Source organism: Monopterus albus, unplaced genomic scaffold, assembly GCF_001952655.1.
Source record: "Monopterus albus unplaced genomic scaffold, M_albus_1.0 scaffold292.1, whole genome shotgun sequence".
NCBI lineage: Eukaryota > Metazoa > Chordata > Actinopteri > Synbranchiformes > Synbranchidae > Monopterus > Monopterus albus.
Window position 1 is genome coordinate 222,242 of NW_018128172.1, and position 12,410 is coordinate 234,651.

Sequence of the window (12,410 nt, forward strand, 5' to 3'; positions counted from 1 at the left end):
CCAGTCGATAAAATGTCGAGTCAAATAAAACGGCTTAAAACCACAAAATCAGAAAATATAGACGCATAACAATTTCATAGAATTCAGTAAAGAGAAAGAAAATACCCCAAAGACACAAGAACGACTACAAATATGTCAGTTGCAGCGTGTTCTTTTATGAAGAATGATCGGAGTCAAGTATCACTTTTAATCATTTATTATCACAATTGAATAGACAATCGAATAAAGCAATTTACAGAGCTCTGGGTTCCGTCTCTATCTGAAGCCCTGATCCTCAACAGCAAAACCGTTCAACTCATCTTCAGGACAAGAGGGAACACCTACCTGCCTGAAACCCAATCTTTTATACAATTTTTGAAATGTGCAAAGTAGGTTGATCTGATGCCTCTCGTGCTGTTTCATTGGTCCCTCAGTCCGTCCACTTCCCAAGGTCCTCCCTGCTCCACCTGAGGAAAGACAGTTTTCCTAGAGAGGGAGGAAAACCTAGCACTGCCTGTGTGTGTGTGAAAATAGCTATTTTACCAGGCAGCTGTTTCTTCTAGGCCAAAATCTGATTATAACCTTGGTGTGAATCTTAGTATCTTATCAAACCCTAACTCCCCTGGCTTCACAGCTCAGAGGGAATAATGAGCTCTGTGGAGAAAAGGCAACAAATCTAATGGACTGTGGGATGATGAGACCTTGGAGAGCTACTCAGTGCACCACACTTTTAATCTCATGGGCCTGTAATATCACACAGAGTTTTCAGTGTCCATACAGTAACTTATTTTCTCATCATGTTAGTGAACATATAATGTGGTGAATAGTAACTTCATAAACATATCTGTGACATGCAAGTGTGTGAACTTATATATTCTAAAATATAATCTTAACTATTCCTTTTCTAATAGGATAGAATAGTCATACACAAAGTGAACACACAGGTTAAATAAACAACAGTCATGGTGTCAATCTTCTACTAAATAAGTACTTAATTCAATCAAATGTTAGAACCAATCCTAGAGTATAACTTTCTTAATAATTTTATCCAACACAATTGACAAAAAGAAACAGCCTAATGCACCAAAGAGCTAAAAAAAAAAAAAAAAACACACACGCAAGTAGAAATAGGTGCAAAGTGACTAACAGAGGCTAAGTGAGTTTCTAAAAAATGACACAACATGGCTAAAAACAGATGCACAACGATCAAGAGACAAACTGACTACAAATCAAATGGATGCTCAGTCTTTGAGATTATCTCGGTCTACAGTCAATAACAAGGACAGTAAACTGAAGAAATTGGCTCATTATGCTTTTTCCAAGCCAACAGAGGCTTTATTGGAAATGTGATTTCACTTAAACATGTTATCCCTTGGAGTTTACCAACTACGATCCATAAATAAAACACAAAAACATACAATAAAACTTTGGCTTATTATGGCACAACACAGAATAGCTCACACCAATCTCACCCGATAAAGAAGAAGAGAGAAACCCTATTTTATTGTCATTGCCTTAGATGCCTCTAAGGCTTTTGGCCACATGAATCATAGGAACTTATTCCAGAAACTGTGTGACACCCGAGTGCCTAAATATATAGTGAGATGCTTGTCATACTGGTATGCCCACCAGACTATGTCTGTTAGATGGGATAACTGTATATCTGCACCCTTTCAGACCTGTAATGGGGTAAGACAAGGTAGTCTGCTGTCCCCAATCTTGTTTAATTTTTACATAAATGATCTGTCTAAAGAGTTAAATATGTGCAGAACATGATGTATGTTTGGTGGTATAGTGGTGAATCATTTAATGTATGCAGACGACCTTGTGATCTTTAGTCCCAGCTCAGCAGGTCTTCAGCAGCTCTTGAACGTGTGCTCAGTGTTTGGGGAACGTCACGATGTCAAGTATAATGCTGTCAAAAGTGTCATTATGATATGCTGTACAAACGAGGACAGGTTCCTTGTATTTCCTTCTTTTAAGTTATCTGGTAATATTTTAACTGTGTGTAATGAAGTTAAGTATTTGAGTCATGTCATTAATGATTGTTTGTCTGATGACGGGGATATATATCAGCAGTGCCGTATGTTGTATGTACAATCTAATATACTGGCACGGAAGTTTGGAGTAAAATTGGCTTTGTTTAAAGGGTATTGTACTTCCTTGTACACTGCTCATCTGTGGTCTAACTATAAAAAGGGCAGTCTTCAGAAATTGTCAGTGCTGTATAATGACGCCCTAAGACTATTATTGAAAAGGCCTAGATGGACGAGTGCTAGTGAATTGTTCCTCATCTCAAATCAGTACATTTTCCGCTGTCTTAAGAAACTTGATGTATAAATTTGTCGCTTGAATTGTTTGGAAAATAAAATCACTTTATTGTTGACCAATGTTGCATAGTGACATGAAATTTACTTCAGCTCTCTGGAAACACTGGTATGTCTGCCTTTTAAAGGGACAGTAGTTTATGGTTGATGTCTTGTATTCTGGTTTTCTTTTTATTGTCGTTTCCTCTTCTTTCCTTTTTAACTGTTTTTTATTGTTTATTAGTTTTTGAACTTGGACCTTGAGTCTATAATAAAGTGTCATTCATTCATTGCAACACATACAACGAAAGTTTGTTTGGAGCTTAGGGCCCCGGGCCGCTGCGTACGTATGCGCCGCCATCACAGGCAACTTGGGGCGCTCAGCGTCTTGCCCAAGGACACTTCGACATATGGACTGCAGGCACCGAGATTTGAACCTTAAACCCTCTGGTTGGGAGGCGACTGCCCACCGCAAAAGCTCAACAGCAGCCTTTCTGTTGTTGACGGTTGCCAGTGCATGTTGTGGCGAATCCCCTGAGCTTTTGGTTATGAAGAGCATTTTATTTTTCACTTGATTCAGTTTTCATCCGTTTTTTACAGCTGGTCAGCAGTGTTGGTACAACACACGTTTTCACCTTTTATTTTTGACACAAGTAAATACTAGTCAAACTTCTCAACTCCCTTTGAGGATATTAATCCTAGTTTCTATCTATATAAATGATAGTCATTAAAAATAGTCAATTTCTAAAATAAATGTGACCAATATTAGTGACAACATTTCAACTTTATTGTATATTATGAAATATTATATTGCTACGATCTCACCCTCCGTAGATATAAACTGTTTCGACATTAATACACAACTTAGTTTAACTTTGTATTTATTGTAATTATTCAAACTTATTTTATATACACGCTATTTTAATTATCGTCACTAGATGGCGGTTTGCTTCTATATAAGCCTACGTATTTCAAATTGTTCACAATAAAGTTCATTTTGAAAGAGCCGTGATTGGCTCATAGCGATACGACGTCATCGTCCACTGGCCAATCAGGTCACTCTCGTTGCCGCGGAGATTTGAAAACCAGAAATGGCTGAAGTCATCCGAGCGTAAGTTTATTTAAAACGCATATTAAACGTTTTATGTTCTCAGTTAACATTTGTGCGATTCATTTCTCAAATGGTTAATTGAAAACAAGAAGAAACAGAAATTTGGGCTTTTCATCACAGTAAAACATCCGATGTGATCAATGTGAAGGAGACAGTGGATAATGTGGTATTATCATGTAGGAAATGGTTCATGTACAAACAACGTGATACAGTGTCAAGGATGCTAACTGCTGTAAAACCGTCTTGTGTTACATTAACCTGTGTTGTGCATTTGTGTTAGTGTGTTGCAGAGCTGTGATCCGACCCTCCTGGATCCCTGTGGAGACTCGGAGCTGCTGGACTGTGCTGAAGCAGCCAGCATGGTTCAGTACCTCATGGTCCGTCTCACTCTTCATACATCAAAATTCAACATTCAATAGATTCTAGATTTAATGCTTTCTAATCCCGACCATCCTCTCCTTAATGAATTGACATTCTGTGTGTGTAGGACAGTCGTCGTGTCCAGAAGGTTTTGTGGCGTCAGCTGTTTGTTCTGGACTCCATGATGTCTCTACTGGAGGGTCTGGAGTCTGCCCAGCAACTGATGGCACAGCCCTGCACACCTCAACCTGGTACACAGAGTAGGCAGAGTATATACAGTGTACACACAGCGTGCGCAAATTTGGACTTGCCATCAACCAAAACATGTACCAATTATGCCACATTTTTTTATTTAACTTTCCAGTTATTCATTGTTTCATATTACAAAGACATACACACACACACACTCATTTGCAGATTTAAAGTTATTTCAAAAAACACAATCTATTTTATTTTAAATCAGTAGGAAATGTTGTGTTAAAATGTAGTCATCGATGTATGATGCACACACTAAACGTTTCATGTGGACGTCTGTTCATATCATCTCATCTACTGTGTATCTTCATTGCAGTTCTGTTTCTCCATACTTAATAATGCTGCGCAGTGCATACGTAGTGCTACAGATAACCTAATAAAACCTAGCAAAGCACAATAGCATACTGATTACTACATGGTTTTACCTGTGTGTCTTCAGAGGGTGGGGCTCGCAGCAGGTGGAAGGCTCTGAAGGTGGAGTGCAGGCAACAGGATGAGGAGACAGAGAGGCTGCTCCAAACTCTGCAGGAGGAAGTCCAACAGATCCATGTCAGACGAAACAAACTCACACAGCTGGTCCAACAGCTGCACCACAAGGTGTCAACACACAGTGATGACAGACAGCTGTAGAGATGTGAATACAAAATATATAGCACTGTTATGTACATAGTGTATACTACTGTTTGGTTTCTATTGTATAGATGGTCAATATGGGTTCAGGTGGATGCTATGACATTTCAGTTATGTTGCTAGGTGGTTGTTGTGGTATTCTATGGGGTTACTGGGTTGATAAGTCTGAAGCAAATAGAAGGAAACATTTCACAAATACACAACTCACAGCTAATACTCTCCCTGTCTCCTCCTCTCTCCTTGTCTTGATTCCTTGCCTCCACCAGAAGCAGCAGAATGAACACCTGGATGAGCATCTGCAGAAAGCCCAGAATGCATTGCGCTTATATAATCGTCAGCTGATCCAGCTGAGGTTGGAGTTAGAGGGGGTGCACAGTCAGCTGATTAGCTGGCAGCAACTCAGAGACGAGTGAGTGTCATCAGGTCAGGTAGCCCCTGTTCGGGTAATTTGATTGGTGACCAACTTTGCGTTCACCTTTTAGGCTGCAGATGAGCATCTCTGCCCTACAGGACGTCATGCAGCTCAAGCTACTGTCCTTCACCCCGTCAGAGCTGTGTGTGGAGCTCAGGCCACGATCCTTCTCTGACGTTTTGTCCAATGAGTTGGAGCCGCTAGAGCTGTTAGTCACCTGGAGTCACAACAGCCACTTCAGACTGCAGGTAACGCAGCAAGTTATCCAGGTCTGATCATAAACCGTTTATTTCTGTTGGACTTAATCCCGACTAGCTCTGGCATCATGAAAACATAAACACTGATAGCTTAACTGTCGCTGGGTCCTTTGCAGGTGAAAGAGGGGCCAGCTGGTTTGGTCGAGGACTGCCTGTCGGGCAGATGGTCAGAGCTGAGTGCCGCTCTGCTGGAGGTGATGCAGCGTTATGTGGGCCAGGCTGAGCTGCTGTCTGAGATCCAGACCCTGAGATCTAGGTGACATTTTAGGTCCTGGTGAAGTCTTCTCCTATCTGTCAGTCCGTGATGATCAGCAAGACCTCTGATGGTTTTGATCAGACAAATCACTGGTCATGAGGAGCTGACTTCATGTTACTGAACCAGCCACTGTTTCTGAGAGAGGACGGACACATTTATCTATAAGCATCATTCAAAGGTCCCTTTAAAAAAATGTAACATTTATATTTCATATAAGTGCTAAACTCACCACAGTAGATGTAGTAGTTATACAAAATATAACTCGAGTCCATTTAACATCCAAACAGAAAAATAAGCCATGAGTTGGTTTGTTTGTTGACCATAGCTGCTATAGGTTCACGCTGCACACGTCATCTCAACAGTCCTGATCTCCTCACTGTGACGCTGAATCCTTTTTGCCCATAAATACCTTTAATTTAACCCTTAAACAGATAAACAAATGATTTTCAGAAGATAATTTGTAGATCAATTAGTGGTTTTTAAGTAAACCTTCAGTTCACTTTCCTCAAAAACGCCAAATAACGTATTGCATTTTGTTTTCATTTAAGGTCTTTGTCATGTTCTGTAGCGTGACAGAGGCGGCAGCGTTTTTAGAATGTGTGTCTGTCTATGTGGCCTAATGAAAAGCCTAACCGTTACTACATTCTTCATTTGGTCCATTTCCTGCTGGATACTCAGGTCCAGGTCGTGCTTTATGAGGAAAGGTTGCTATATACAGCTGGAAGGTACTGACACAATGTGATATCAGTGCCAGTAAAACCACACACATGGTAAATAAATCTAGGTCTTTCCTACTGGTTGTTGTTGAGATCTTTCACACCAGTATCACTGAGAAACTAAATTCTATCTGGTGTTTAAAAGTCTTAAACTGAAGCTGATGAAGTTGCAGCAGCCCTGAAATCCCTTGATCTATAGAGAAGACCCATTAAAAACGATTAATGTTTTAGTTTACCTCGCTTATTCTGTAATTAACCCCAGCTTTAGGTTCAGCTTTGTACATTAACAAAGGTAAATCAGAAGTGCTTTACATGGTAACTTAAACTTGAAGGGTTTTACCCTTTAAAACCTATTAATATTTGCACAAGACCCGCTGACGATCCCTTAGTCTGGTTAACTAAAACTACCTGCCTAGCTTGTTAACTAACAACAGTTTCCCCCCGCTTCCGGTCTTTGTGTTAAGCTCAGCTAAACCCCGATCCACTTTTTGTGTCTGCAGCTTTGCCGTTGACTGGCGTCCTGCTCAGCGTCTGCTGGTCTACCTGAAGTCTGCGTCGCTGGTGTGTCACCTGGAGGTAGAGGAGGGATACCCGAGCAGCGGACGGGTTCAACTACTGTCAGTCCGAAGAGATGGACAACCTCTGGAAACATCTGGACTGAAGGTAAGAAGTCGCAGTCTTACTGGCAGCTTACCTACATGTGATCACTGCAGCTGTCTGTGTCGTAACTAAAACATCGAATAACATTACAGCATCATTCCCTTAAACATAACTTTGTTTTTAAATTAAAATTAAACCCCAATCTTCTTCTCATCCCATGACTTTTCCTCTACGATACTGCAACTCTGTTCTGGAAATGTGTCATTTTGCTGCACCCTCAGACAGCAGCCCTGTTGCTGTGCCTTATAAAACAGATGGTAGTCAGCGGCTAGTCAGTGGACTCATCTGCTTCTTTCCGTCTCTCTTTCAGCCTCATAAAACTGATGTCCGTCTGACTGACTGGCTGGTTTTTCTCTGCAGCAGTCCACTGATCTGACCACACTTTTCCTGATTATCCTCTGTCCTCTAGATGACCGACACCTGTATGCTCCTCCTGCATGTGTCCAGCAATAATACACTTTTGTAAACCTATGAAATTTCCAAAACTGATGTATTTCTTTGTCCTGTTATTGAATTAGAGCTGCGTATCAGCCTGTCTCATGATCTGTTGTTGGTTGATCCTCAGTATTTGTGTTGGGTTTTACATGATGTCACTGTGCAAAGCAAAATGAACAAACCATTTACACTCAGGAAAAAACTAGGAGCATCAGTTCTTTGATATTCTATGAGTATACCCTTTTAAGCTCCTGAAGGTCATGTGAATGCTGGTGGGGCTTTTATTTTGGAAAGCTGTTCCTGCAGTGCATCCACCAGGGCTCAGTGTCTCGTCCCATCTGCTGCCTCCCGAGGACTCGTCATAGTAGTGCCGATTTCTAACAAATTACTAATTAATCCAATTATGTAAAAATGAATACAGAGGTCTCTCTGTGTTTCCCGGTGAGCTCTGATAAACGTCCACACTCTCAGACAGTGTGACAGTGAAATAAACTTCTGCTGATAATAAAACTGGTAGAAACACGTCACGCTGCAGCTGTAGGTGCTGGGACAGATGCTCAGCCTCAGTGGAAATACATTTATATTAAAAAACCTTTTGTGGAAACTCCTCAGTGAGAAGCACACAAACGTAGTAGTACTGCGTCCAAATGCTATACTCCATACTAACTGTGCACTGCCTAATACGTGTCAGAGTACTCTGTAAAGAATCAACATACCAACAGGAAACCCAATCTGATTCTGTGTTGTCTGATACTGGCACAGCTCCTGTCTGCTGCCTCCTGATTGGTCGTGGGGACGCTGAGGTTTGGCTGCAGCTGAGTTTCATTTTCATTTGTCTCTGAGACGTTTAATCTCCTCACAGTGACACAAGGAACACGGGGAGTAAAAGACTCAATGAATAAAAGATTATTTCAGTCTTTTCTTCAGTAAAACCCAACGTGAACTACTGCGAAGCTTGTCTGTTTCATCTCAAACTAACCTGAATCTCTGTTTCCAGACTGTTTTAAACCTGAATTATACTTTTTTAATAAACCACTGGTTCTGTGAAGTCAATGTAGAATAATTTAGTTTAGCTATGGTCTAGTTTTCATTCTTAATTTTATTTAGCTGCTTATTTATCATCTTCTGTATAGTTTTTATTTTGTTTTACTTTTTATTTCTATTAATGTATTTATTCTTTAATATTGTTGTTGCTTGTCCCCCCTCTGTTCTTTTAAAATTAAATTTATGAGATTTGACTGGTCACAGACTGGTAAAGGGACGGTTATTCTTTTTTTTTTTTCACAGACTACAAACTATGGTTGAATGGCCCCAAAAACACGAAGACATTCAGTTTATTATGAACCAAAACACAGGAAAACAAAACATCTGTTGGATCAAGTTTTGAAGTTTCTGCAATAATAATAATGATAAACACTTTAGGTAATTATTTATTTCTGTCACCTTTTAACTGAGCTCAGATATTAACAACCAAGCCCAGGGGCCCCTGTCAGCATTAGGGCCTGATCAATGCTGACATGGCTGCTGGGGATACAGAGGGGCTTAGCGCTTGGTTTCATTCCACTTGCAGCTCTATACTGGACTCTGTGGCCCCGATGAAAACTGTGCTGCCTAAGGCTAGGATGGAACCCTGGCTTGGCACTAGAACTCGTGCGGCCAGACAGACGTACCGCAGAGCCGAACGAAGGTGGAAGAAGGATGGACTGCAAGTTTCACTTCAAATATTGAAGGACTGTTGGCGCAACTATCAGAGGACTGTGGAAGAAGCCAAGCGAGAGTATTTGTCCAGTATTGTTGTGGCTAATAGCAATGATCCACGTGTATTATATAAAACAATAGGGACTGTGTTAAATCCCCCGCAGCATGTTTATCTGGAAGCAACGGTTGAAATGTGTAATAAGTTTTTATCTTTCTTTAATGAGAAGGTGGCTGCTGTAAGGACGCCTGTGTTAGGGTTAGTGCCCGATCCTTCAGTCTATACTCCTTGTTTGGCTATTTTTGATGCTTTTGAGCAGGTAACTCTGACTTTTTTGGAGGGAGTGGTTGCCCAGGCTAAGCCTTCTGCCTCCCCTCGAGATGTTGTTTCCCCGGCTCTATTCAAGGAAGTCTTCCCCTGTATTGGAAGAATGGTTTTGGATATTGTTAACAATAGTTTGTCCTCCGGTACTGTCCCTGGTCATTTCAAGCATGCAGTTTTGCAACCTCTGCTTAAGAAGCCAGGTCTGGATCAATCCATACCGAGTAATTTTAGGCCTATTTCTAAGCTACCTTTTATTTTGAAAATTTTGGAAAAAGTGGTCTATGCGCAGGTGAAGTCCTTCCTAGCCAAGAATAACTTATTGGAGGTTTTTCAATCTGGTTTTAAACTCATGCATAGTACAGAGTCAGCCTTATTGAAGGTTGTTAATGATATTTATTTGGCCATCGGGTAGATCGGTGTCTGTCGGGTTGGCAGATGCTGAATCTGTGACAACCCCTTTGTTATCTGGGGTCCCACAGGGCTCAATTTTGGGGCCTCTGCTTTTTTCACTGTAGTTACTTCCCCTGGGTTCTATTTTGAGGGGTGTCTTTTCATTGTTATGCTGACGGCCAGACTTTTATGCCGTTGAGTAAGAAGGACACCTACTCGATTCAGCCGCTTCTATCGTGTCTTGCTGATATTAGGGGCTGGATGTCTTTAAGTCGTTTAAAGTTAAATGATGCCAAAACCGAAGTTATAGTGTTTGGCTCGAATATGTCTGGCGACCTTCCCCCGGTAGACTTAGGTTTCTTGGGGCAGTATGTGCGACCGGTCATCATGGACTTGGGTGTTAAAATATACTCTGATTTGAAAATGGAGAGCCAGATAAATGCGGTCGTAAAATCTGTTTTTTTCTACTTAAGACAACCTATTTGTATTCACTGGTGTTTGGCCAGGAGTGAGACTAGCAGCATTTTGATACGGTGATCCATACGTTTACTACATCTCGTATGGATTACTGTAATGCACTGTACGCTGGAGTTAGTCAATCGGGTCTTGCCCGCCTCCAGAGGGTCCAGAATGCTGCCGCTTGGTTATTGGTTGGGGGGGCATAAGAGGGACCACATAACCTCAGTCCTGGCATCTCTTCAATGGCTTCCTGTGCGTTTTAGGGTTCGTTTTAAGATTCTTTTATTTGTTTATAAGTCTTTGAATGGGCTGGCACCTTCTTATCTTGTGGAACTTTTACATCCGTATAATCTGTCGCGGTGCCTTAGATCAGCTGATCAGCTTCTTCTGGAGGCACCGAGGGCCAGGTGGAAAACTAGGGGGGATAAAGCCTTCACTGTGATGGGTCTGAACTTGTGGAATGCATTGCCTCTTTATATTAGGCAGGCCCCCTCGTTGTCTACTTTTAAGTCATATTTGAAAACCTATTTGTATTCATTGGCGTTTGGCCAGGAATGAGACTCTGTCTGTAGTGTTACAGTGTATGTTTTATTGTTTTTATTTTTTTCTATGCTGTTACGATTTTAGACTTGTATGGTATGTTAAGCACTTTGGTCAGCTGTGGTGGTGGTAAAGCGCTATATAAATAAAGTTGAGTTGAGTTTTCAGCAAAATCCAGCATCAGATCAATGAAGTCCACTTTCAGAAGCAAACCTGTCCTAGAAGGGACGTCCACCCTGTTAAACCAAATGATTCGGCCATGATTCTGGTTGGTGTGATCTCCAAAGGTGTTTTCACTTTTAAGAAAGTGTGGAGGTTTAAGTCTTTGTATGAATTTAAATGAACTGTATTAATAATATTTTTGGCAGTAATTAACACTGTATAAGAAAAATATAGTTACAGATTTATTTGAGATAAAACAAGCATCTCACCCCAGTCGAAACCTTTTTGGGTTTGTGTGAAACAAACAAGCAGGTTTCCTGTAAAAACAATAAATGAGATTTAACTGGTGAAAACTACAGGAAATATCATAACCACAAGGTCCAATAGATGAATTCAAAGCCAAATTTTGTTCAATTTTAAAATGAATTAAAATGCTAAAACATTGCCATATCTAAAATTAACACCAGTACCCGTCTAAGGCCCTGGCAATGTATAGCTTCATTGTCTTTTGTATGCAAAATATAATTTAACAGATAAAAACAAGCAAGTAATAATAATTTAAAAAGAAGAACAAGAAGACTGACCGCGTCTTCCACCAAAAAGGAGCCAAGCAAAGCAGAGCCTCCACACGGCAGTAGAAACGAAATCCAGCCGGTCCGGACCTTTAGGACACGTCTTTGAGAGGAACGAGTCGCCTCTGCTGTTTGTCTGCAAAGCCTCATATCACCTGTGCTCCCCAGGTAGAAGGGCCCCAGCTACTGGCGCCATGCGCGCTCACTGCTTCCTCAGCTGTGCTAAATGAACGGGCCATAGCTTCCTTTTCAGCAGTGTCCGCAGCGCACCTTCACCAGCTGCTACCTATTTAAAAACAGCCTGTGAACCTGACTGCCCCCACCTGTTCGCCATTTTGACGTGACAGATTTTTTTTTCAAGGGTGACCTTTGACTCTTATTTTACAACCCTTTCACATGATAATTAGAAACCAATTAAGCAAAGTATTGTCAAGCTACAGTGGAAAATAAATAAAGCAAAACGGAAAGTGAGGGCAATGATTTTCTTTTTCTTTTGTACCATAAATAGCGATTGGACTAAACATAAAGTTGGGGGCCCTGGTCTCTTCTGTAATCCAGACTAGTCATCTCAACTGATATAAGAAATTGCTATATGCAGCTAGGAAGCTCTGAAAAAATGTGATAAAAATGTCAATGCCTTATTGATATTGTTGTTATTCTTCAATCAGTATGTACAGTGGTGTGAAAAAGTGTTTGCCCCCTTACTGATTTCTTATCTTTTTGCATGTTTGTCACACTGTAATGTTTCAGATCGTCAAACAAATTTATATATTAGTCAAAGATAACACAAGTAAACACATCATGCAGTTTTTAAATGAAGGTTTTTATTATTAAGGGAAAACAAAATCCAAAACTATAGAGCCCTGTGTGAACAAGTGTTTGCCCCCCTG

The 12,410-nt window shown here is 40.7% G+C and overlaps 1 protein-coding gene across 4 annotated transcripts; it reads left to right on the top strand.

The window, feature by feature from the left end:
- Positions 1-3,307: 3,307 nt before the first annotated feature.
- Positions 3,308-7,413, top strand: LOC109973432 (uncharacterized). 4 transcript variants are annotated; one of them, XM_020623018.1, is made up of 9 exons: positions 3,308-3,396; positions 3,677-3,773; positions 3,884-4,016; positions 4,451-4,608; positions 4,908-5,050; positions 5,124-5,301; positions 5,427-5,566; positions 6,783-6,945; positions 7,253-7,413. In XM_020623018.1, exons 1-9 carry the CDS (start codon positions 3,377-3,379, stop codon positions 7,316-7,318), a joined length of 1,098 nt encoding a protein of 365 aa, XP_020478674.1. In that variant the 5' UTR covers positions 3,308-3,376; the 3' UTR covers positions 7,319-7,413. The 4 variants fall into 4 exon arrangements, with proteins under 4 accessions (XP_020478674.1, XP_020478675.1, XP_020478678.1 ...); XM_020623019.1 differs by having other exon boundaries at positions 3,884-4,007; XM_020623022.1 differs by lacking the exon at positions 3,308-3,396 and adding an exon at positions 3,403-3,572.
- The last annotated feature ends 4,997 nt before the right edge of the window (positions 7,414-12,410 follow it).

Bases quoted from the DNA above. Each gene is read 5' to 3' on its own strand.
- LOC109973432 (XM_020623018.1), top strand. From the start codon at position 3,377: ATGGCTGAAGTCATCCGAGC. The intron at 5,567-6,782 runs GTGACATTTTAG...TTGTGTCTGCAG, and splicing joins ATCCAGACCCTGAGATCTAG to CTTTGCCGTTGACTGGCGTC. The intron at 6,946-7,252 runs GTAAGAAGTCGC...TCTCTCTTTCAG, and splicing joins TGGAAACATCTGGACTGAAG to CCTCATAAAACTGATGTCCG.